At 39.6% G+C, this 23,463-nt stretch overlaps 1 protein-coding gene and 1 long non-coding RNA gene across 2 annotated transcripts; both read right to left on the reverse strand.

The window, feature by feature from the left end:
• Nucleotides 1–8,257: 8,257 nt before the first annotated feature.
• LOC149821954 (uncharacterized) lies at nt 8,258–10,759 on the reverse strand. Its single transcript, XR_016425851.1, has 2 exons — nt 10,659–10,759; nt 8,258–8,572 (listed from the first exon to the last, which is right to left on the reverse strand). It is a non-coding gene; the product is annotated as an uncharacterized LOC149821954 (long non-coding RNA).
• Nucleotides 10,760–10,902: 143 nt separating this feature from the next.
• Nucleotides 10,903–21,627, reverse strand: LOC149821955 (zinc finger CCCH domain-containing protein 56-like). The gene is made up of 3 exons (XM_089980460.1): nt 21,493–21,627; nt 12,819–13,733; nt 10,903–11,687 (listed from the first exon to the last, which is right to left on the reverse strand). The coding sequence occupies exons 2-3, from the start codon at nt 13,315–13,317 to the stop codon at nt 11,413–11,415; spliced, it is 774 nt and encodes a 257-aa protein (XP_089836586.1). The 5' UTR covers nt 13,318–13,733; nt 21,493–21,627; the 3' UTR covers nt 10,903–11,412.
• Nucleotides 21,628–23,463: the final 1,836 nt, after the last annotated feature.

Consider the following 23,463-nt stretch of genomic DNA (forward strand, 5'->3'; position numbering starts at 1 on the left):
TTCGTGTCGTAAACGAGTCAACCCGCCAACCCGTTTACACGAACCCGACCCGCCAACCCGCCCGCTAACCCGCCAACCCGTAAACTTTTCAAGGTAAAACCCTGAACCCGACTCGCTAACCCGCCAACCCATTTACCTGACCCGACCCATTTATTAAACGGGTTAACCGTGTTGTGTTGGGTTACCCGTTTAATAAATGAGTCGGGTTCGTGTTTGCCACAGTCGGGTCGGGTTCGTGTTGAGGTATGCTGACCCGCCAACCCGACCCGATTGCCACTCCTACCGCCGGCCTTCACCGGAGTCGTTCTTTGTAATCATAGGACGGCGACTCAGTTTTTTTTTCAGGCTTTTGATTTCTGAGAAATCAGAAACCGAAACGGCCCTCTGTCTTCCACCGACAAATCGGTGATGGCAAATAGTGGTCGCTGTCACCATCGGCCAATCTTCGCAGTCGACTATCTAGGTTGGAGACCGACAACCATGATTTGTTGCCGATGGAATGGTTAAAAAAAATTGCAACCCTTTTTTTTCGTTTAGAACCCTTTACCTTTCATGGCGTTTGCCGGGGAGGTGAGGTGGCCGACGAACGCCAGCGACCTCGCCAACGCCGCTGGCAGAGTAGGAGCATTGTCGTTCGCCGGTGGTGTTTTCAGCTGGCCTCGGGATCGGGTGGTCGATCGGGGGGGGGGGGTTCTGACCGATTTAGAGGTACCCATCTGCATAGATGCGGTGAAGACGACGAGAGTTCTTCTATAAGTCCTTTGGGATATGTCTCTAGCCCATTCTGTGTGTTTCTTTCCATCGGTTTCCCTTAGTTTCTCTTATTGTTTTGTTTTGTTTTGTTTCTGATGGATCTGACGGGTGAATCTTGCATGCATTCCTTCCTATTGCGTTCATATATTCGGAATATGTTGCGTTTGATTGTTCTCTATCGTGCTACATGGTCGTGTCTTGCTTTTATAGCCATTAACACTAGGAGGGAACCAGCCGGAGGTTCCCTCTCTCTCTCGCCCGCCATTAATGCCAGGAGGGAACCAGTCTGGGGTTCCCTCTCTCGCTTGCTATTAACGCCAGGAGAGAACCAGCCAGAAGCTCTCTCTCTCTCTCTCTCTCTCTCTCCCTCTCTCTCTCTCTCTCTCTCTCTCTCTCGTTCATCTTTTTTCTGTGCAAGTATTGGCCAACTAGCCACTGTCTATTAGCTCTTCCCATTGCCTGAGTTGCCGAGTACCCATCGATGCACCTCTAAGAGCAAGGGAGGAAGGAGCCCTTTACCCGATTCTTACATATCCTTCCCGAGTGTAAGTAATTGTTTGAATCACTGGACTTTTTCCTTTTAAATTTCTTATGTTGTTGAGTTTTTTTATTTTTTGCTTTGCTGTGTTGGAATTCTCTGGTTTTGCTGTTGATTTTATTGGTAGGGCCATTGATCGAGCCCCAAAGAATGCACGTGTACTCTCAGATTTTATTGGTAGCTGCCTACCCCTTTTGGGACGCTTGCATTTGTTGTTCGCCCAATTAGGGAATAGGTATATATATATATATATATATATATATATATATGGCCATTAGAGATATGAGAACTACCTCATGAACTAGGCATTTCTAGTAATTTTTTTTTTGCAAATCCGACCATGCAGATGTGTTCAACGTAGGGAACTTGGTAGGAATAGACTATTGGATTGTATATTTTCGACAAAAAATATAATTTTTAGATGCTTGAATATTTATAAAATTTTTAAGCTGTTAATTTTTTTTGCCTTAAAAAATCCTACTTATGCATCATAACTGAATGATTCAAGAGTTGGTTTTTAATAAACTAAGCATGTAGATCACATCCGTACAGTCAGATTTAAGTGAATAGAATAGAAAACCCATAAAAATCTAGGTTCAACACACACACACACACACACACACACACACACACACACATATATATATATATATATATATATATATATATATATATATATATATATATATATATATAGAGAGAGAGAGAGAGAGAGAGAGAGAGAGAGAGCAATTTGTGGCTTCCAAACTATTTATCTCCAGACCATCCTAGACCTCTTTGAAAAATATATTTGTGTAAGTTTTTTGCTTAATCCAAACCCATTGCTGCATTTATCATCATTTACTAAGAACTTGGACCAAATCAATTTTACATAAATTATTGATTTTTAGTTAATGAAATCTTTGGTGCAATATATGTGGTTGCCTTTTTCGTTGAGCTAAAACACATTTAAACATAAAAATGCTTAAACTAATACATGTTTTCTACCAGATAAAGCATAGAGATCACATCTATGGGTTTAGATTAAACAAAAAACAATTGTATGTTTTCTAAAGGGATTTGGATTGTCTAGGAGATAAATGGTCTGAAATCTACACATTACTCTCTCTATATATATCTATATCTATATATATGTATATATAGTAATTAGTTTCTCCTAAGGCCTCACAACGTAGGCAAGAAATTAATGGTTTTAGTTTTTAGTGTTTTATTATATGGTTTGCAAGTCAGAGACCCTACTGAGGTTATCTTTATTCTTTATTTGGTAGTAACCATGTATTAGATTAGAGAAGTTCTATTACATATTTATTAGGGATGTAATGGTTAGGATTCAGGTTGCATGTTCGGTGTCACTTTGCACATGGGGACCTAAGATAAGAATATCATCTCTTTCTGCAGTAATTCATCTATTTATTCTTCTTAGTTGTATGTAGTTACTATTTCATTATTAAAGAAATGTAGTTAATATGTTTTATGGATCTGTTCTACAATCTTCTATGACTCTCAGTATCATTCTATATTCACTGAATTTCTTGGAGAAGGATATGTTTTATGCTCTTGTTGTTATCTGAAATGTTCCTAATGATGATGTTATCAACCTTAAAAGAGTGTTCAACCATGTTGAGCAACTTATTCAAATGTCAACATTAATTCGACTGACAGTCTTTGTTGAAGAAGTGACCTGTACTTTATTTTCATGGGGTTATCTGCTGGTAGAAACAAAGAACATCCTGGAAAGGACTCATTTTGATGTTTCTATATTAAGGGCAAGAATGAACACAAACGTTGATGAAGTCCAGAAATGATAAGGAAAAACAAAAAGAAAAACGGGGCGGGGGGGGGGGGGGGGGGGGGGGGGGTTGGGGACAGCACCTTCTGGTCCAATAAGTGATCTAGAGAACTATAAACAAATTTTGGTTAAGAATCCTAACGAGAGTTTCTTACTTGATTTGAGTAAGGAAGAAAATGAATTCAGTGCATATAGAAAGCTTGCAGTTTCATCACATGCTCCAGACTAGTTAATAGAATTACACAATGCTTTAGCTCTACAGCTATGTCTAAGACCAATTTACATTTTAGGGTTGATTCTCATAAGCAGGTCCCAATAGTGTGTACAGTTCCAGTGAATGAGGCCCTGGCAGTGTACTTCTTTGAAGCAGGTCTCAATAGGGTTGATTCTGATAAGCATGTCTCTTTTAGTTCATACTCCAAAGAACATATACTTCTTTGAAGTAAATTAGCCGTTTGACTCTTTTCTTTCGATTTCAATCCTTTTTTTTTTCTCTCTGAAGAATCCGCATTACTAATCTTAAGCATAAAACACCTAACTAAAACAATTTGAACATTGGGCTTTCTTATGTTGTGATCACTCCACCTAAAGGATTCAGTTGATCAGAAGGAAGTTGTTGGTATTTGATGCTAAATTTTTTTCCAAGTCTGCCTTTGGTATCTAATAAGTTCTATTATTTATTTAAGCATTCAAAAGGTGGGCTTTGTGATTTTACTTGTAGTGCGTGCCTTTATCTTTGAATAATTATTTTTTATGTTAATAGCAAGTGCTATTTTCTGGCATTGGATAGAAATGATTGGAGGAGAAGGATTCATGTGGAAGACCCAGAATGATTTTCTTTGTTGGTTCATATCGCCGACCCCAATTGTTTTGGGATGAAGGCGTTGTTGTTGTTGTTGTATGTTAATATCAAGTGCTATTTTCTGGCAGATTCATTAAAGCTGAAATTAGATCGAGTTCTACAAGCAGAAATATGCAGCCGAGAGTCTATCGGAAGCATTGGCTTGTTATCCAGTAGATCTTAAGTTCTCAGCTCTAGGAAAGTGGGATGCCCCTTTATCCTAAATATGAAGTTGGATGGTGGGAACTCTTTTTGACACCAACCAACAGTAGGCCTCAAGAATAGATATATACTTTTGTTTTGTTTTCTTATTGTTTGAAACAAAATTCTTTTCTTTTTTTCTCTTTCTTTCTTTTCCTTCTTCACGCAGTGTCTTTTGCATTGTTCACTGAATTATGTATCAACTTAGAGCTGTTAAGAATTTGACGTACTTGTTCTTGTAATTAGTGGTACACTGACGGTATGTTTGACGGCACGTCACGGGGGACAAAAATCACAAAAAGTTCACATTTTTTAACAAACGTGGGATGCGGCAGACGCTTGGAACGCAGTCCGCCGCGTCCATTATTTAGTGTCTTTTTTGTCCCACATACCCCTTGTTACAAAAATAACAGGAACAGGCGGAACGTAAATATATATATATATATATATATATATATATATATATATATATATATATATATATATATATATATCAACAGCTCGTCCGGCTGGCCTCTTCGAACTCTCTCTCACCACCCGATCGATTATCCAACTCCAAGGAAATCAATGAAGGGCATATTGATCTTCTCGCTACCATGGTCTGTTTCCCTGTAATGCCAACTGGTCTTCCTGTTAGCCATTGTTTCTGCCTCTGATATCCCTGCTTTAGAATTCACCTCCACCATTATCTTCATCTGCGGCATAGGAGGACAATCGCCAACAAACCCAGCAATGGAACAGAAAACATGCATAAATAAGGGAAACCCACTTAGAAAAATTAGAGAAAAAGAGATACCATAATTTGGAAAAGAAAAAAAAAAGGGCTGTGCAAGATGACGAAGAGTTATCTCTCATGTAGGTGATGGTGGACTCACTACTTGCGTTGTTTATCTCTGTCAAGTTGTATTGCAAATGTGGGTGTTTTGAAGATGCTCACAAAGTGTTTGTTGAAATTTCCAAACGAGATGGGGTCCTGGAATGCCATTATTTCAGGTTGTTAGCAGTTTGTAAATTTGATGCAGATAAGCTCTTAGAAGAAGAAAACCGGTGTTATTGCTCCAAAATGTTTTCTGCAAAGAGTGAAGAAACAAAATTAGCTTGTTCATAGTTATATGCATCAGGTATTGAGGTCGTTGTTCATCCCTTCTGGAAGGTAACCCAACTTTGCTTTTTTTTTTTTGAGGTATCCTCACCAATGAAACAAGGTGCCTGCTGTGTGAAACAGTAACAAGGGATGAGACATTTTTAGATTTGAGCCTTGACATTGAAAAGAACGGTTCTATCACTTGTCTCAAAAATTTCGGTTTACTGAGACATTGAATGCTGAGGATAAATTCTTCTGTGATAAAGGTTGCAGGTTTAGTGTTTACATCCTTATCTTGATCTTTCTTCTCAATCAACAAATGTAATTGTATTGCATGATCTTTAGTTGGTGGGAGGCTTGTTTAACTCATTTTGCTTATTTGTTGGTAGCTCAAAATTTGTCATTTGTAAAATATAGCCAATTTAAAGTTGTTTCATATGTCTTTGAACCCTTTGTCAAACCTGCTTCCATTTGTTTACATCTTTTGTTTTTTTTTTTTTTGCTTTTCCTTATTGCTTGGTAAGTTCTTCCTCTTGTTGCTTGAAAATTGTATTCAGTTTCTTAATATGGGAATCTTACAAAACAAGCACAATGCTGGTGAGCATAAGGTTGAAAAACATATGATACACTACCTAAATCAAATCTTTTATTGACCAGCGATCTTTTTGCCTTGTGTAATTTTTTTATCTTGTGATTTATCTTGTTTTTTTTTTAATCAAAGCTCCTTGATGCCGCTTGTAGGAAACACATGTTAGGATGAAGATAAAGAAACCCTCTCACATCCTTGTCATCCATTTGAAATGCTTCAAATACATAAAGCATCTTGGCCGATACAAAAAACTATCATACAGAATTGTCTTTCCATTGGCTTTTCTTTGATGTCGAAAACATAGAGATGATAGATAGAGTCGGCTGTAAAGACATTGTTCAGGTTGGCCCAGGAGTACTCTAGCAACACAGATTATGGATATATTCTATTCTATTTTAAGCAAGCAAACAAGATTGGGTTGCGGCGTTCGTCCTCTTCTCACCGGAAATGGCATTGGCATCCTTCCACCCATCGTCATTCGCTGGGAATCCGGGCCTGTGCGGCGGCGGCCTCCTTCGGCCATGTGCTGGGAGAAGAAGACGGCCGGGCCGCTGGTGTGGATTCTTGCCATGGCTTTCACCGTTGGAATGTTTGTGCTGGTCGGCGAAGTAATTTGACCCATTATCCATGACTGTCCAAGTTGTCTGCACATCATCATCAAACAACGGACATTTGGAACATAGCATCTGTGTACGGTCCAAACAAAGTTGGACTTGGAACAGTTGTTAAGGAACGAACAGAACCAATGTTTGTTCTGTCTTTTTTGTTCATTTTGTCCAACCCTGGATAAGCCATCAAACATACCCTGAAGGACACTGGCGGTTGAGTGATTTTTCCTTTTTTTCTTTTTCCAAAGATCAGTTTCGTCTTCTCAGCTATAAGTAATTCAATATTGTTTGTGTAGTTGGAAACTCCTTTTTAAGGAAAACTGTCATGTACTTTTGAACTCTAAGAAGGTGAAACCCAAGAAGGTTTGGAGCCCGAAGTCTACTAACTCTAATAACCAGTCTGAATCCAATAGATTTGTTGTGCTTGATAATCAGACATGGTTATTCAACAGAATATTAAGGAGAATGAAAATCCAGTTTTAATTCCAGTTGATACAGAAAATCAAAAGGACGATCAGTTGAATCTTGATTCCATCGTGGAGGTTCAAATGCGTAGTTCTTAGAGTGGACTGGAATCAGGTAAGCTTCATCAGGAAAGGTCGATCAGGAGACAGGAGAGCCAAATTGAAACAGGCCTAGTGAATCGTTTTTAAAGGAAGGTAAAAGTGGAGCTTTGCTCATTTTCTAAGGCAGAAGATATGATGCCAAGAAGGTATCTTGCGAGGGGAGGACTCCTAAAGTTAACTTCGGAAAGGGTCCCATATAAGTGGCTGATACGGTGGAACAAAATTCTCAACTTATGGTTGGGTTTCCTATTAACCCAAATGTAATCTTGACCATGGGAGCGGATCTTGTAATTGAAACGGGTCTGTTGTTTGGATCCAACGTCAAACCAACAAGATATTCTGAATGAGGCCACCAACTTCCTTCATGATCTTCTCCAAAAAGAGTTGTGTGCAGCTGATGATTTTGATGTCCATCCATACCTGACAGTAGAATCACATAAAAATGAAGCATTGCTAGATCTAGTGACTCCACAGGAAGTAAAAGAAGTTGAGACAAATAAATTACATAAACATTTATAAAACAAACACCCTTTTAGTTTCAAATTTCACTACACAAAATTTTTGGGTCCTGGTTGTGTTACTGAATTAGTGATGAATAGTAGGCATTGGTGTGTAAATTACTCCAATGAAAAATGATAAAGTGAAATTTGGAACTAAAATGGTGGTTCTTTTAATATGAAATAAGCAAAACACATATTATACCTCCATGTTAACTTTTTATGGGCTCTGAGTTTGGTCGTTTAGAAAATGAGTTCAGTTTTGAGCTTGAATTCACTTTGTTAAGAAGCAAAATCAGACTGCTTTCTCAAGTTGAATTGCTTACGAACCCCTGGCCTCGCTTCATTGTATACCTTCAAGCTTCCAACGGAACTTGTCCAAGAGTGTTGGGCAGCAAATTTTAGAAAGGTGATTTTTTTTTCAAAAAAGTGCATCATGGTGGGAATACATCGTAATCGTGACAGATAGAACTGAACTGCCCCTCTAACCCTGCTTTAATTGATAAACCATGTATTTCTTTTCCTATTGCTGGTGCACCAAGATCTGCACAAGCTCTTAGTGCGGATGTTAAAGAAAACTGATCGGGATGACCATACTTTTAAATTTTTAATGCTAGATTAGCATTCCCACTCTCAATATAGCCCAAAACCAAAGCAGTCCATCAAATTATATCTGGTTTCAGGTATACTGAAAAAGTTTTCATCTAAGCACACAAAATTTAAAAAGAAAAGTAGAAAATGTGAACCATTACTTTGGAACAAATATGGATAACATGTAATAAAGATAGAAATAAAAACAAAGTGATCATTAGAATATGATATAACCACAGTTGCAATACAACCACTTCAAATACAAAACTTGTTCCATGGTTTCATCTTTTTGAGAAAGAAATGCCATTACATCACATTCTTACGAAGTAAAAATAAATGGTATTACATTGTATAAGTTAGTTCATGAATTTTCCTTCAAAACAAAGCAGCATCACTTTCATTGCTTCTGCCACCCATCCAATTCCAGCATAAGCAAGCATCAACACTTGGAACTTTCTGAAACTTAGAACCAAAAGTGCATCATCCATTGTATATGTTGAGGTATCAACTCCCATCTACAACCAAAATCATGATAAAGGAGAATAATCATAACTGAATCAACAAGACGATCAGAAATGATGATATGAATAAGCATTACGCATGACCATAAAGCCCCTTTAAATAATCCCAAAAGCATATATGATAAGTATACTTCAATATATACACCAGTTCCCAAAAAATGATGAGAGAACTCCACAAAACCATGGTTTTTCCTGTTTTAGCACTTCCATGACATTGTATTGAATAGCCTTTTGATCACTCCCATCATGGTTTTTCAAACATAGGATTAAGATCATCAATAAGGAAAATATATATTTCACAAACTCGACCACAAAACCGACTTCAACAGATAGCCACCTCAAACAATAAGCAAAACACTCCCTGTTTTAGGCTCACGTCGTGCCGGAAATGGATGCCGGGCTCGTCGAATACTTCCTCGACACTTAAGTTTGGGAGATTGAATACGAAATTGCAAGATTGAGACCCAAGTCCTCACACTCTTCAATTCTACTAATTCTGGATTTGTTTCATGATTCTTGTAATTTGCTTGGATTTTGATGAACAATCTATTGTTATATTGTATACTGAGCTATGTTTGTTCAAAACTCATCTTCAATTTTAGTGAACAGATTCAGAATTAGATTGTAGATTGATGTTTTCAAGGTTTGAACTTTATGATGTTTCCATCTACCATTTACAGTACAATTTAGCAACATCAGCCCAATCATGTGTGTATGTGTGATCCTATAGTTAACTTGAGAGTGAACCCCCAAGAAATTTTTGGTAAATGCACAAGGATCCTTTCTTTCCCTTTTATCCTTTTATGAGGCATAAGCAAGTTGGGGGCCAGTCCCCGGTAAGGTACCATTTGGTTTATATATATATATATATATATATATATATATATATATATATATATATATATATATAGTGTGTGTGTGTGTGTGTGTGTGACTAACAATCTAGATATCATATTCTACAAACATGAAGAATTTAGTAGATTTTTCTCAAATCTCTTCCCCTGAATTTTGTTGACATGTTAGCTCCATTAACAGATCTGTGCTTTTGTACATTTATTGGCTTAGTTTAGAAATTGTATGAGGAACCAGATTATGATGCGTGGAACTAATGCTATGTAAACCATAAAAATTAGTCTGCTAGCATTCAAAGATTTTTTTTCCATGAACTGAAACGATAATATTGTGTTATGAGGTGGTCATGTATGCAGGAAGATGGCACCTCATTCTCAGTGTTTCTGGCTTAATAAATTTGCTCACAGCCTTACTCATTCTGTTAATATAATGAAATTTTGCAGGTTAAACAAGGAGTTTTTTGCACATGTAGAACTTGGAATCAGCCAACTACGATTTGCTGTCATGAAAACGAAGGTTTTCTCTTGAAATAATAAGTTAAAAATATGGTTCAATAGAACAACTTTTGCAGATCTGTTGATCCATTTTAAGGACATGGAGGATAGGCTGATTGAACTAGAAGCCACGCAGAAGGTTCTGCTGGAAGGAATTGGTCAGTTCCTATCATCCTAAGTATGGATCTTGAGGGTATTAAATTTTTGTTTTATTTGTTTTGCTGTCATGGCTAACCTTGAAATAATTCAGTTTGTTTTGTTTCAAGCAACAGAAGCATATGATAAGATGCAAGGGGACCTAACACTAGCAAAAGAATGGTTGACCCAAATATTGCAGTCAAAGGATAAGAAAGCAACTGTATGTATGATCATAGAGTTGTATGAACCAGTCTTTTGGGCCAAAAGGAAAAAATATCAGAGAGAAAGTGAAACAGAGGAGCAAAGAGTCAAAAATGGGTGAGATAGAACATTGATAAGGTGCAAACCAAATGGGAGAGATTGGACTTTAATAAGATGCCAATAATAGCCCCCTCTGCTTTCCCCATAGAAAGCAAGACACGACCATGAAGCATGCTAGAGAACAATCAAACACAACATATTCCGAATATATGAACACAATATGAAAGAATGCATGCAAGATTCACGCATCAGATCCATCAGAAACAAAACAAAATAACAAGAGATAATAAGGGAAACTGATGGAAAGAAACACACAGAATGGGCTAGAGACATACCCCAAAGAGCTTCTAGAAGAAGTCTTGTCGTCTTCACCGCATCCGAGCAGACAGGTACCTCCAAATCTGTCAGAACCCCCGCCTCCCTCCCCCCCCCCCCCCCCAGAGATTTCTCACAGGAGGCTGTTAGAATGTTTTGGGGATCAAATAGAGGACAACCCACAAAACATAAATGAGAGATGAGAGAGGGAATCTCCGGCTGATTCCCTCCTGGTGTTAATGGCGGGCGCGGGCGTGAGAGAGAGAGAGAGAGACCCCGCATCGCCTTTCGAGATCCATACACCTTTTTTTTATTTTTTAACATTCAAAATGTTAACGGCGTGACACCATTAACGAAAAAGGTAAAAAGAAATAAAAACGTCACACCCATCAGGAACATGTAACCAACGGTCATGATGCTCGGATGAGTTTAAAACTCATTTTAGAAATGACCTGATCCTGCTCCATCACAAACGTGCTCTCAAAAAACTCTGTAAGACATGCCAAATGAAATGATCATTCTTCTTCAGCCTCGAAATGTGTCGCTGGCTAAAGATAGAAGAAAAGAAAGAACCATTGCTGTTTAAATGATCTAGGTGCCATCTAAATGATTCACAAGGAAAATATAGTGTGCACCCATAACAACAAAGAGATCCAGACTAGTATTCCTGCTCATGATGGTCATCAGATTCACACAACTTGAATGTAATATGGCAAGGTTCTTTCTTCCAACCATTATTTTATTAAGAGGAGGGCAGACTTAGCCTTAAGTGCTTCACTCGTTGTCATCAATCCAGTCACCATAAATCCTACTGATTTTATCTGGACCCTTCCACTTCTGTAAGTGCCTTTGTGGTCCCTGCCGCTGATTTATACCCACAGATCTCTGACATGGAACCCCCATACTGTAGACCTCTGTATGAGCAACTGGCATGAAAGATGCAGCACCATCCTGACTCTTTGAAGATGATCCAGCCTGATTTGAATAATTGGGAGATGAAGAATCTCGACCATCCATCTCCACAAGCCCACCTCCATACTTGTGGAGCTCTGTTCCAGGAGAGAGAGAGAGATTCTTAAATATGAAAAAAGTAACAAACTAATCAAAAACTACTCTAGCAAGACTTTCACAGTGCCAACAACATATGATTTGTACATTCTCAAATATCCAACAAAATATGATTTGTACATTCGCAAATATCCAAACTCCTAGCATTTCTTCAAGGACGAGTTTTACTTTAAGAAATGACAAGTCCCAGGGATGGATTCTATGGTCGCATGTAAGATACCAGCAATAAGATGATATATCAGTTAAAACTTTCATAAATACAACTTGTGAGAATTTATTTACCCGAAGAGAACCAATTACAAGAAACAATATGATTCCTTATCAACCACCCTTCAAAACATTGGCATCCAGAATACCTTTCATCACAAGGCCCCAACTATTCTGTCCTGCTTCCACAGACAAACTACCACTGACAAGTATATTCTACATTAACATAATCCAAAAACATCATTGTTGAGTTTGGGAGTGGAGAAATAGCACACCCTCGATATCTCATTTTGAGAATTCTCAAAGAAAATGCAAAACATGGAGCAGTCTTGTAGAGCATGAGTAGCCATGAAAGTCAGCATAAAATTCAAATTAAATTGAAAAACATTCAGCAGAAATATCCAACCTAGAGCATGAAATGACAGCCTTCAAGCACATCTTGATGAAGGCCCCAACCATCCCATGTCAATGTACTTTTTGAGACCATCCACCATATACCTCATCCTGCCCAGACCCAACTCAGACTGAGTCTTGAGCAAAACATGATTAGTCAGCTTGCATCCCAAATAACCATGCATATTTGCAACTAAAACATTATAAGGAGTTGATCTGGTAACCATGCATGTTTGCAACAAATAAAGTCATCGATAAAAAATATACAGGCTAAATGAACAAAATTAAAATCCTGATTCGCAGGGAAATATTGAACATCAAGGGTGAATAATGATCTGTAGCCTGTTGGCTTGCTCCACAGAGATTTCATGTTTCAAGCAAAATCAACGTTTAGGTTGAATAATGATTCACAGTCTATTGGCTAGCTCAAGAAAGATTTCATGTTTCACACAGTCAAAAGATAAAGATTTCATGTTTCACGCAGAGTGAAGTTTGAGAGAAACTAATCATACCTCCTAGACCATGAGCAAAATGACACTTGTTCCCAAATGGACAATATCCTGTCATCTCCCACTTGTTACAAATCCTGGTTTTCCAATTTGAGGGTTTTTGATTGGAGCCATTGCCACCACTGTTCCCATTGCCATAACCACTACCAACTGTAGGCCCCAAGCTTATCACTACACTTTCCCGAGCTTTTGACTGTTCATCATGTAGAAAAGTACATGTATCTCCATAAGGACAGCCCTCATCTGTGTAGAACTTCTTGCAGTGTCTCCCTTTATAAGATCTCTGTTCTCCTCCTAAACCTGATGAACTCAAAGACGGTATCTGGTTTTCCTCTATTTGCTCTGAAGTCTGAGAGCGATCCTCATCTTGGGCTGCGACAATTTCTTGCCAATTGGGAGGTGGCTTCCTCAGCTCCTCTATTCCATGAGCAAAATTGCAGTTTGTTATATAAGGACAAGTACCTTGCCTAAATTTGCAGCAGAGTTTTGTCTTAAAAAACATCCTCCCAATTGCCTTTGACCGACTAACAGATGAGGATTCCCTGCCAAATCAACTTCCTTGTGGATCTCCCTGAGAGTTCCTTGATATTTTTTGAGGAGGTTCACTTCCTGATCGAGATTGTGACTGCCACCCATCAAAGCTGGAACCTGATAGATAGTCTGAATCTCCATTCAAAGCACTATAATCCTCCTCTGTGGCCCAAATTGCTTGATCATTCAACCCAGGGATCCAACTGTCAACACTATTGGTAGCAATCTCTCTAATCACCAGCCCAGCGTCACCATCATAATCCATAATCAAAGAAAAATCAGTTCAACACTTAAAACTGTATAAATTGAATCCTTCAGCTTCATGTACAAATCAAACTAGTCCATATTCACTAGTTTGGATTCACCATCAAAGAAATATAAACTTTTCTGCGCAATTCATTATAAAAGTCACTATAACAACACAACAAAATGAATCCAATTAAGCAACACATAAAAAAGGGAAAAGAGAAAATCACAAATGCAAAGAGAACATGTTGGAACAAGTGGTGACCAAAACAAGATATAGGAAAATCGAGATTCTAAGCATAGAGGCACGTTCTTAAGATTGCTATCTTTAAAACTTCAATCGCCCTACTTTGGGAATTCCGAATATGCGAAAAGAGTGTTACGACTGAGTTTTCAGGATATAACTAGGCTTGAACCTCAAGAGAGTCACTGCTTCGCAAGATCAGGTGACCTCTCCCACACTTGAACTTGGTAAGGCAAATTGAGAACAAAAGAATAGAAAGAGAAAGCTTGAAAATCAAAAAGTTTGATAATCAAAAGACGAAAAATTGAAGAACTTTATAGACTTTAGGAAGGCCAAAACATTTTGTGATAAGGAGATTAAAGGTCATAAATCCAACGGTTTGAAAATTAAACGAAAATGACCCTGAACGGTTACCCACCTTTGACTAACGATCAAGGACCTCCAAAACCGTCGAACACTTACAATGCCCTATAAGCGCTATATAAATGCATTTTTAAAGTCTTTCAAACGGCTAGACTTTTCAAAAAACGAAAGTCAAAAGACGGCTTGGTCAAAGCGAACCTCAGCACCTCACGCCGCTGCGAAGTGCAAAGTGCACCATCAAAACGCCACATTGCGCCTAAAGCATCCTTGCGTACACGCGCGCGAGCGTGTGCGAAAACGGCACATCTATTCCTGTGCAGCAACGGCCGCAAGTCACCCTAACACACAAGGTTTACCAAAGTAAATAATAGAGAACAAACACTCTATTTAAACCACCAGAAAAATTTCTCCCTAAATATAGGACTAAACATTTTCAAGACACTTTTGGTGGGAAAACAATAAATCACCAAAAACTTTACAAATATGCTATATTTTGAAACTTTTTCTAACACAACACTGAGAAACTATTATAAATGAAACAAGTCCCTTCTCTTAATGACTGAAACTAACATGTTTGCTTTGGTCACAGTTGGGAATAAAAAAAAAATTGTAGTGACAAGGTCAGCAAGGAACCCTTGCCCAAGCGAGAGAAAACCATCCCCATACCACCCTGCCTTACGTGGCCCACGTCAGAAAGCTACGAACACACCTGTGCACCGGTAGGGTTTGATCCGGAGTCCTCAACTCAATACCTTCATAACCCCCCACTAGCCACACGGGCGACCCCCGAGTTGGGAATGAACAATCACAGCTGAGAAAGTAGAAGCAGTGATTGTTGGCCACGAGGTCAATCTTGTAACCAACTTTTGAAAGAATTGCAAGAGGATTGTGAACCTCGAATTTTGTTGTACGTTTGCCAGAGAGTTCGAGTAATCTATTTATAGAACAAAATTACAAGAGACGTGTACACAATAGCTTACGATAATCTAGAATTATCGTTTTATGGTAAAACGATAATCACTGATCATCGTTTTTTGATACATCTTATCAAGATCGATAGCAACCGTATGTGGGACTCTTCAGCTGATGAAACTTTATCAGACTAGTGGCAGCCGTATGATGGGCTCTTCAATGTTCCAGTGCATCACGGATTCTAGAAGTCACATTTGATTTATCTAGAGGTAGGTCACAATGATTTGAGAGTCTGCAATCAATGGAAAGTGCAGTTGGGTGATCGGAATCCTGATTCTTATCATGCCCCTGCAAGCTCATCGTGGGATCAACCACGTGGAGCTTGGTTCTAAGAGAAGCAAACCGAGAAAATGGAGGTGGTTTAGTCAAGCCATAGGCCAGCTGATATGAGGAATTGACAAACCAAACCTGAAGATGTTTTTGCACATGATCACGAACAAAGTGAAAATCAATTTCGATATGTTTGGTATGGGCATGAAAAACCGGATTGGCAACGAGGTATAAGGCTCCAAGATTGTCACACCATAGAATAGGCGGTGAAGAAGACCCACAACCAAGCTCGTGGAGGAGAGAGTTGAGCCAAAGTAGATCCGATGCAGCACAGGCGAGAGACTTATATTCAACTTCAGTGCTTGAACGGGAAACAGTTCACTGCTTGCGGGAGGACCAAGAGACTAAGTTGGTCCCTAGAAACACGACAAAACCACTCGTAGACTTGCGATCATCAAGATTGTCAGCCCAATCAACATCGGAAAAGACACTGAGTTGGCGAGAAAAGGACCGTGAGAGAGAGAGAGGCCATGATGAATTGTTGCTTTTACATAACGTAAAATACGTTTAACAGCAGACCAATGAGCAACCGTGGGCTGGTGCATATACTAGCAGACCTTATTGGCTGTGAAGGCAACGTCTGGTCGCGTAATGGTGAGGTATTGAAGTCCGCCTACAATGCTGCGATAAAGGGTGAAATCATGGAATAGGGGAGCATCATCCTTGGATAACCGAGTTGTGGTACTTAGAGGGTTGGAGACAGGCTTGGCATCAACCATGGCGGTACGGCCAAGTAAATTTAGTGCATAGGCACGCTAAGAGAGAAGAAGGCCTGAGGGACCATAGATAACTTCAATGCCAAGAAAGTAATTCAGGCGTCCAAGGTCTTTGATCGAGAAGGCAAGACTGAGTTGTCGAATGAGTTGCTTAATAGCAACAATAGAGCTACCAGTAATTATGATATCATCAACATAAACCAATATATAAAGAGCCAATCCACGATCTTGAAGAATAAATAATGAAGCATCGAAGAGAGAAATACGAAACCCACGAGACTGGAGATAAGTGCTGAGTCATTGGTACCAGGCACGGGGTGCTTGCTTGAGACCATACAGGGCACGGTCGAGCTTGCATACATGGTGAGGAAAAACCAGATCTTCAAAACCAAGTGGTTGTGCCATATAAATTTCTTCAAAAAGAAGACCGTTCAGAAAAGCATTATTAAAATCCAACTGATGGATAGGCCAGCCGGACGAAACCGCAAGAGCAAGAACAACTCGAATGGTGGACTTGACAACGGGACTGAATGTCTCAAAAAAGTCAACACCTTCCTCTTAATGAAAGCCCTTAGCAACAAGATGAGCCTTGTAACGAGCCACGAAACCATCGGCACGCCGTTTTATACGAAAAACCCATTTGGAGCCAACAATGTTATAACGAGGACGGGGAGGAACAAGGTGCCAAGTGTGGTTAAGGCGAAGGGCATGAAACTCCTCTTCCATAGCAGTGAGCCAATTAGGGTCAAGGTTGGCTTGTTTGAACGTGGTAGGTTTGGGGGTAAGAAGAACAGAGTTGAAGTAGGAGAGAGATAAAGGATGGCGGGTAGTGAAGAAAGCACGAGGTTTAAGAGAGTTGGTCATGAAACGGGTGATCATAGGGTGTGTGTGATCGAGTGGGCGAGTGACTGGAGATTCAGAGATAGGAGAAGAAGGCGATGGTTGGTCGATGATAGAGATCACAGGCGAAAAGGGAGTAGATGAAGGCTAAGACTGGTCGACAGGTACGGTGGGTGGTGAGGGGTGTGGAGGAAGAGGGTCAGGAGGTGGGAGAATTACGGGTGGTGAGAAGACCCACGCAGGAGGGGTGGAGGAAGAAGGATGGGAAGAGGAAGGGGAAGGTCCAATGGTGGACTCGTCAAAATAAACATGACGGGAAATATAAAGGCGGGACTGGTTGGGCTCAAAACAGAGATAGCCTTTATGACTAGAGGCATAAGCCAAGGAAAATACAGGGGATAGTCTTAGGCTGAAATTTGTTGGTACGGTAATGGAGTGAGGAGAGAATAGCAACGAGCTCCAAAGACACGAAGATGGCTATATTCGGGGGGGGGGGGGATAAGCTCATATGGGCTTTTACGGTTAAGGACAAGAGTCAGAAGGCGGTTGATAAGATAGATCGCAGCTTGAAAGGCATCGACCTAGAAAGACTTGGACAGTGGGGAATTATGTAACTGGCTCAGGCCGGTTTCAACAACATGTTGATGTTTGTGCTCAACAAGACCGTTTTGTTCCGGGGTATGAGGACACGAATAACGATGAAGTATACCATTGTCTTTTAAAAGCTTTTCAAAGTCACGGCTGGTGAATTCTCCTCCATTATCTGATTGAAAAGTGCGAATGGATTGTTGCAAGTGCTTTTCAGTAATGTGCTTAAAAGTCTTAAAGCATTCAAAAACTTGAGCCTTAGTCTTTAACGAAAAAAGACATGTAAAACGGAAAAAATCATCTACCATAAGAAGATAAAACCGAAACCCTTCTCGTGAAGGTACTGGAGTTGGTCCCCAGACATTAGCGTGTAGAAGTTCTAGAAGAGACAACGTAGAAGAGCAAAATTTACCAAACAGGAGTTTATGAGCTTTGCCAATAAGACAACTCTCACACTCTTTTATTTTGTCATTCTTATTAAAAGATAGGTGTTTCTCTCAAGTACATTAGTATAATTAAGGATATGTATGAAGGAGTAGTAACCAATGTCTGCTCTTGTGGAGGGGTGACAACCAATTTTCCTATAACGGTTGGGTTACATCAAGGATCTGCTTTAAGCCATTTCCTATTTGCTATAGTGATGGATGAGCTTACGAGATCAATTCAAGAAAATGTGCCATGGTGTATGTTGTTTGCTGATGATATTGTTTTGATTGATGAGTCTAGAACTGGGGTTAATGCTAAGTTAGAATTATGGAGACAGACATTGGAAGCAAGAGGTTTTAAGTTGAGTAAGAGTAAGACAGAATACATGGAATGCCGGTTTAGTAAGCAACGAAGTAGTGATGGGAGTGTAGTGAAGCTTGGTGAGCAAGAAATACCGGTGGATGATTGTTTCAAATATTTGGGATCTATCATTCAAAAGTATGGAGAAATTGATGGAGATGTAAATCATAGGATAAAGGTTGGGTGGATGAAATGGAAAAGTGCAACTGGAGTGTTGTGCGATCGTAGAATGCCATTGCGGTTGAAGGGAAAGTTTTATAGGACGACTATTAGGCTCACTTTACTATATAGTACGGAATGTTGGGCTGCCAAGAGACATCATATTCAAAAAATGAGTGTAGCTGAGATGCGTATGCTGAGATGGATGTGTGGAAATACAATAAAAGATAAGATTCGGAACGAGGAGATACGTAAGAAGGTAGGCGTTGCACCCATTGAAAATAAGATGAGAGAGAATCGTTTACGGTGGTTTGGACATATTCGACGAAGGCCTAATGATGCTCCAGTTAGAAGGATGGAGAAATGGGAAAATATATTAGTTAAAAGAGGTCGGGGTAGGCCTAGGAAGACATGGATGGAGGTGATAAGAAAGGATATTAATGCTTTGAACCTCACCGAAGACATGGCATTGGATAGAAATGATTGGAGGAGAAGGATTCATGTGGAAGACCCAAAATGATTTTCTTTTTTGGTTCTTATCGCCGACCCCAATTGTTTTGGGATGAAGGCGTAGTTGTTGTTGTTGTTGTTATTAAAAGATATATATTGTTTATAATTTAAATAAGAAACAATCTTTTATTTGCATGACCGAGGCGTCGGTGCCATATATCAAAGGATGTCACTTTACCCGCATATGCCACCACCTGTATTGGACCATCAACTTTAATTGGATACAGTCTCGCGCTGGATTTCGGTCCCCATAAACGAATTGTGCCCGACTGTAGGTCCTTAACACGAAATTCAAAAGGAGTGAATTTAAAAGTGCAATTATTATCTTCAGTAAACTGGCCCACAGATAACAAGTTCTTTGAGATAGCAGGAACATGAAGAACATTATTGAGATCAAAAGTAAAACCATGGGCATTTAGAGTAAGATTACCGACATGTGAGATAGGAAGCATCTTACCATTGCCAACCATGATCTGCTCACTCCCTTGATATTGCGACTTTTGAGAAAATTGATTATGATCCATGGTGAGATGATTGGTAGCACCGGTGTTAGGATACCAGAAATCATCCGTGTTTTGCTGGAGAGACATAGCCGAAAAGGCTTGAGGAATATCCCAACATGTTTTGGGTACATGGCCACGTTTTCCACAGAATTGGCAAATGACAACTCCACGACCACCCTGCGTTTAGGGCCCAGTATTATTGTTAGACACGTTTCTCCCTTGTCCTCTGCCACGACTGTGATAGTAACCACGCCCATGGCCTCTGCCTCTAAACGTAGAGAAGGCAGTGTGCTGCTATTCTTAAGTTTCAAAAGGTTTGGCGTGAGTAAGAAGCACACGTCGTTCTTGATTAATGAGCAGATCATACATATTTGTGAAGGTATACGTAACAGAGTTGGTAGTAATAAAAGTGATGAAGCTTTCATATTCAAGGGGAAGGTCGTTTAAGGTTATTCATACCAGCTTATAGTCTCCTACAGAATGACATGCGGCGACAAGGGAGTTGGTTAAAAATTTAATACGGTCCACACAGCATGGCCATGTTCTCTTTTTTAATAAAGGTGAGGTCTTTCTTTAGAAGCATGAGTTTCAAAGGAGATCGAGACCCGCATGCTTTTTCCAAGAGAAGCCAGGCTTCCTGGGCCGTTTTAGTTCTTATGATTTGCCCGAGAACAACTTCAGAGACCGTAGCTTTAATCCAACTGAGGGCCAACTCATCAGAACAAATCCAAATAGGGTAATTCGGATTTTCGATCTTACCTCCATCTTCAGTAGAAAAGGGCCCTGGTTGTGAGCAGGATCCATAAACAAACTTACGGAGATCCGGACTGATCATGACGGATTCAAGTTGTGATCTCCATAGCAGGTAATTGTCTCGATTCAATTTTATCGAAACTAGGCTGGCGAGGGAATTCCATTGGGCCATGGAGGACGAAAAGGATGATGAGGCTGTCATGGATGACTCGTTAGAGAAGAAAGACTCTGATATCACGAAAGAATTGCAAGAGGATTGCGAACTACGTTTGCCAGAGAGTTTGAGTAATCTATTTATAGAACAAAATTACATGAGACGTGTACATAATAGCTTACGATAATCTAAAATTATCATTTTACCAGAAAACGACAATCACTGATTATCGTTTTCTGATAGATCTTATCAAGATCGATAGCAACCGTATGTGGGACTCTTGAGCTGATGAAACTTTATCAGACTAGTAGCAGCCGTATGATGGGCTCTTCAGTGTTCCAGTGCATCACGGATTCTAGAAGTCACATTTGGAGGTAGGTCACAGTGATTTGAGAGTCCGCAATCTCTTGAAACTGCATTTGGGTTATGGGAATCCTGATTCTTATCAACTTTCATAAGATTCAAGGCAAGAACAATCACAAGTTGTACTTTTCTCATGTTTCAGTAACTTTCAGAAAGTGTTGTGATTGTGATTTACAATCACAGGATCTTGAAAAAATCCAAGAATGAGAGGGCATTGCAAACATCTCAAGAGTGTTCGTTATGCATGGGAAATAACAGAACTTCGTTTGTGCATTCGAGCACGCGTGCGTGCGTGTGGAGAGAGAGAGAGAGAGAGAGAGAGAGAGAGAGAGAGAGAGAGGCCATCACAACAACACACCTCAAGAAGACCCTGAAAAGATATATATGGCAATGATACATGAATAAGTATCCTAACCCTAAACCAAGTCCAACTAACAGATTCTCCCGATCAAAAGCCACCACCCTCTCCTTCCAGAGAGAGAGAAGCTCTCTTTTCCTGAATAAACTCATAGAAGTTCACGAAATCCAAACCCAGATCTTAGAAAATCACATTTTTGACAGAAACCCACATCACCAAATCAACAAATAAATAAATAAATGCGAGAGAGAGAGTGAGTACCCATCAAAGAGAACGAAGAGAACCCATCAAAGATCCGAGTAGAAGCCTTCGATTTGTGGGGAGAAACGAGAGAAATTCGAATAAGATTGTGGGAGAGAGATGGGATCGATGTCAATGTTTCACCCTCTCCTCTTTTGGGGCCTAAGTCGTTCCTTTTCTTCTCCCCTTGGTTTTTTTGGTTTCTGTTGGTCCGCGGCTTTAGCTTACATTGTGAAACTGCGATCAGACTCGGGAGTTGGCTTCTGGTCCAGTCGATCGCTATTACCCTTTTCAGACCCAATAGCCTAGATCTCCCCACGTCACTGATTCCTCTGATAGTGTGATAAAGGAAAATTCCGAAGGGTCCAGTTTTCCAACGAAATTGGCTAGTGAGAGAATGATATAAAGGGAAACTAAAAAATCAAGCCTGCGTTGGTAGGCTGATGCTTTTACAGAAAAAAAGATACTTAAAAACATTTAATTTGACTGAGCAGAGTGGCAGGGAATTTGGAAAGAGGACAACGTTTTCAAAATGCAATGGCATGAATTTATTTTCCTTTTGACAGTCACATGGGACTGATTGTGAAAACTCTCTCTCTCTCTCTCTCTCTCTCTCTCTCTCTCTCTCTCTCTCCTAGAGAATATTCAAGGTAAATGTCTTTTACCATAGAGGTATTCTAGATTCATTGGAATCGAATCAGGATTTATTTGGCATTTAATTAGAGTCTAGTGATTTAGATATTATTTAAATAAATTGGGAAAACCACTTCACTCACTCTCAGCTAGGAGTGTCCTAGGGTATGGTTTACTCAGACCGGACTCTAACCAAACCTTATAGGATTCGAGTATAGTGATAAATAAGAAGACCCGGGTTTGGACCCAAAGGTTACATAAACTTGGGTATAGTTTGTGAAATTTTATACCATACCTAGACCCGAACCCGAGTTTTGATTAAAACCCATAATTTTTCAATGTAAAAATGATAAAGAATATGGTTTTATCGGGTATGGTCTGGATTTGGTTCATGTAGTTTTTATTGGGCCCATGTATGGTTTTTCTTATAGTAAACCCGATTAGACCCAAGTCTGAACCCGATACCATACCCAAAAATCTGATTAAGTCTGGTTTCACCTAAGTCTGAACCAAACCCGACCCGTTGACACCCCTGTTCACAGCGGGTTCATTGGTGTAAAAAACAATGTTTTCAGTATCGGTGTGTATGTATCGTATCAGAAGAAAAGCAATACGCTTCACTCGTGAATAGGTTATTTTTTTAAAATATAAAAATTACTTGAAATTATTTTCTAATATTATTTTAATAGCTTTAACACGTGTCACATTCTGATTGACACAATGTTTTTTAATTATTTTTTGGCCACGATTCACTTGAGTATAGGTATTCGCCAATTCACCTGAATCGTTGCCCAAACGATACAGGGCTGGTACCGATACTGACAACATTGGTAAAAACCCCAAGTCCCCCTTGCCTACTTGGGATTACAGTTGGTATGCGTACTCATGAGTTTCAAATTGGTGACATTTCTTTAGCTAGGTGACTTTCACATGTTGCTCGTACAAATGAGTAGAGCTAGGGATGCCAAAGGATTGGATCTAGGCATTACCCAATCCGACATTATCGAATTTGGATTGGGATTCAGAGGGATGAAAAAAGATGAAACCGAATCTGGATCCGACTAGTCCAAAACCCAATATTTACACTTAACCAAATTCGGGGTTTAATCGGGTTCAGATTCATATTTTAATAAAAAATTAATACTGAATCCGATTAATTGGATTTGGTCAGATTTGGACTTGGGTCTGATATCGGCTTACATTCGACCCGTTGACATCCCTAAGCAGAGCCCTCTAAGCTAAAAGGAGGCCATATTTATCGTTCTTGAAGAATTACTTCACTTACAAAGACATAAAGAGATGAGGCCTAAGGTGCTGAATCACAATATCTGCAAGCAACATATTTGAGCTACTTGACAT

This window comes from Nuphar pumila, chromosome 11 (genome assembly GCF_984573655.1).
Source record: "Nuphar pumila chromosome 11, dmNupPumi1.hap1.1, whole genome shotgun sequence".
In the NCBI taxonomy this organism is placed as follows: Eukaryota; Viridiplantae; Streptophyta; class Magnoliopsida; order Nymphaeales; family Nymphaeaceae; genus Nuphar; species Nuphar pumila.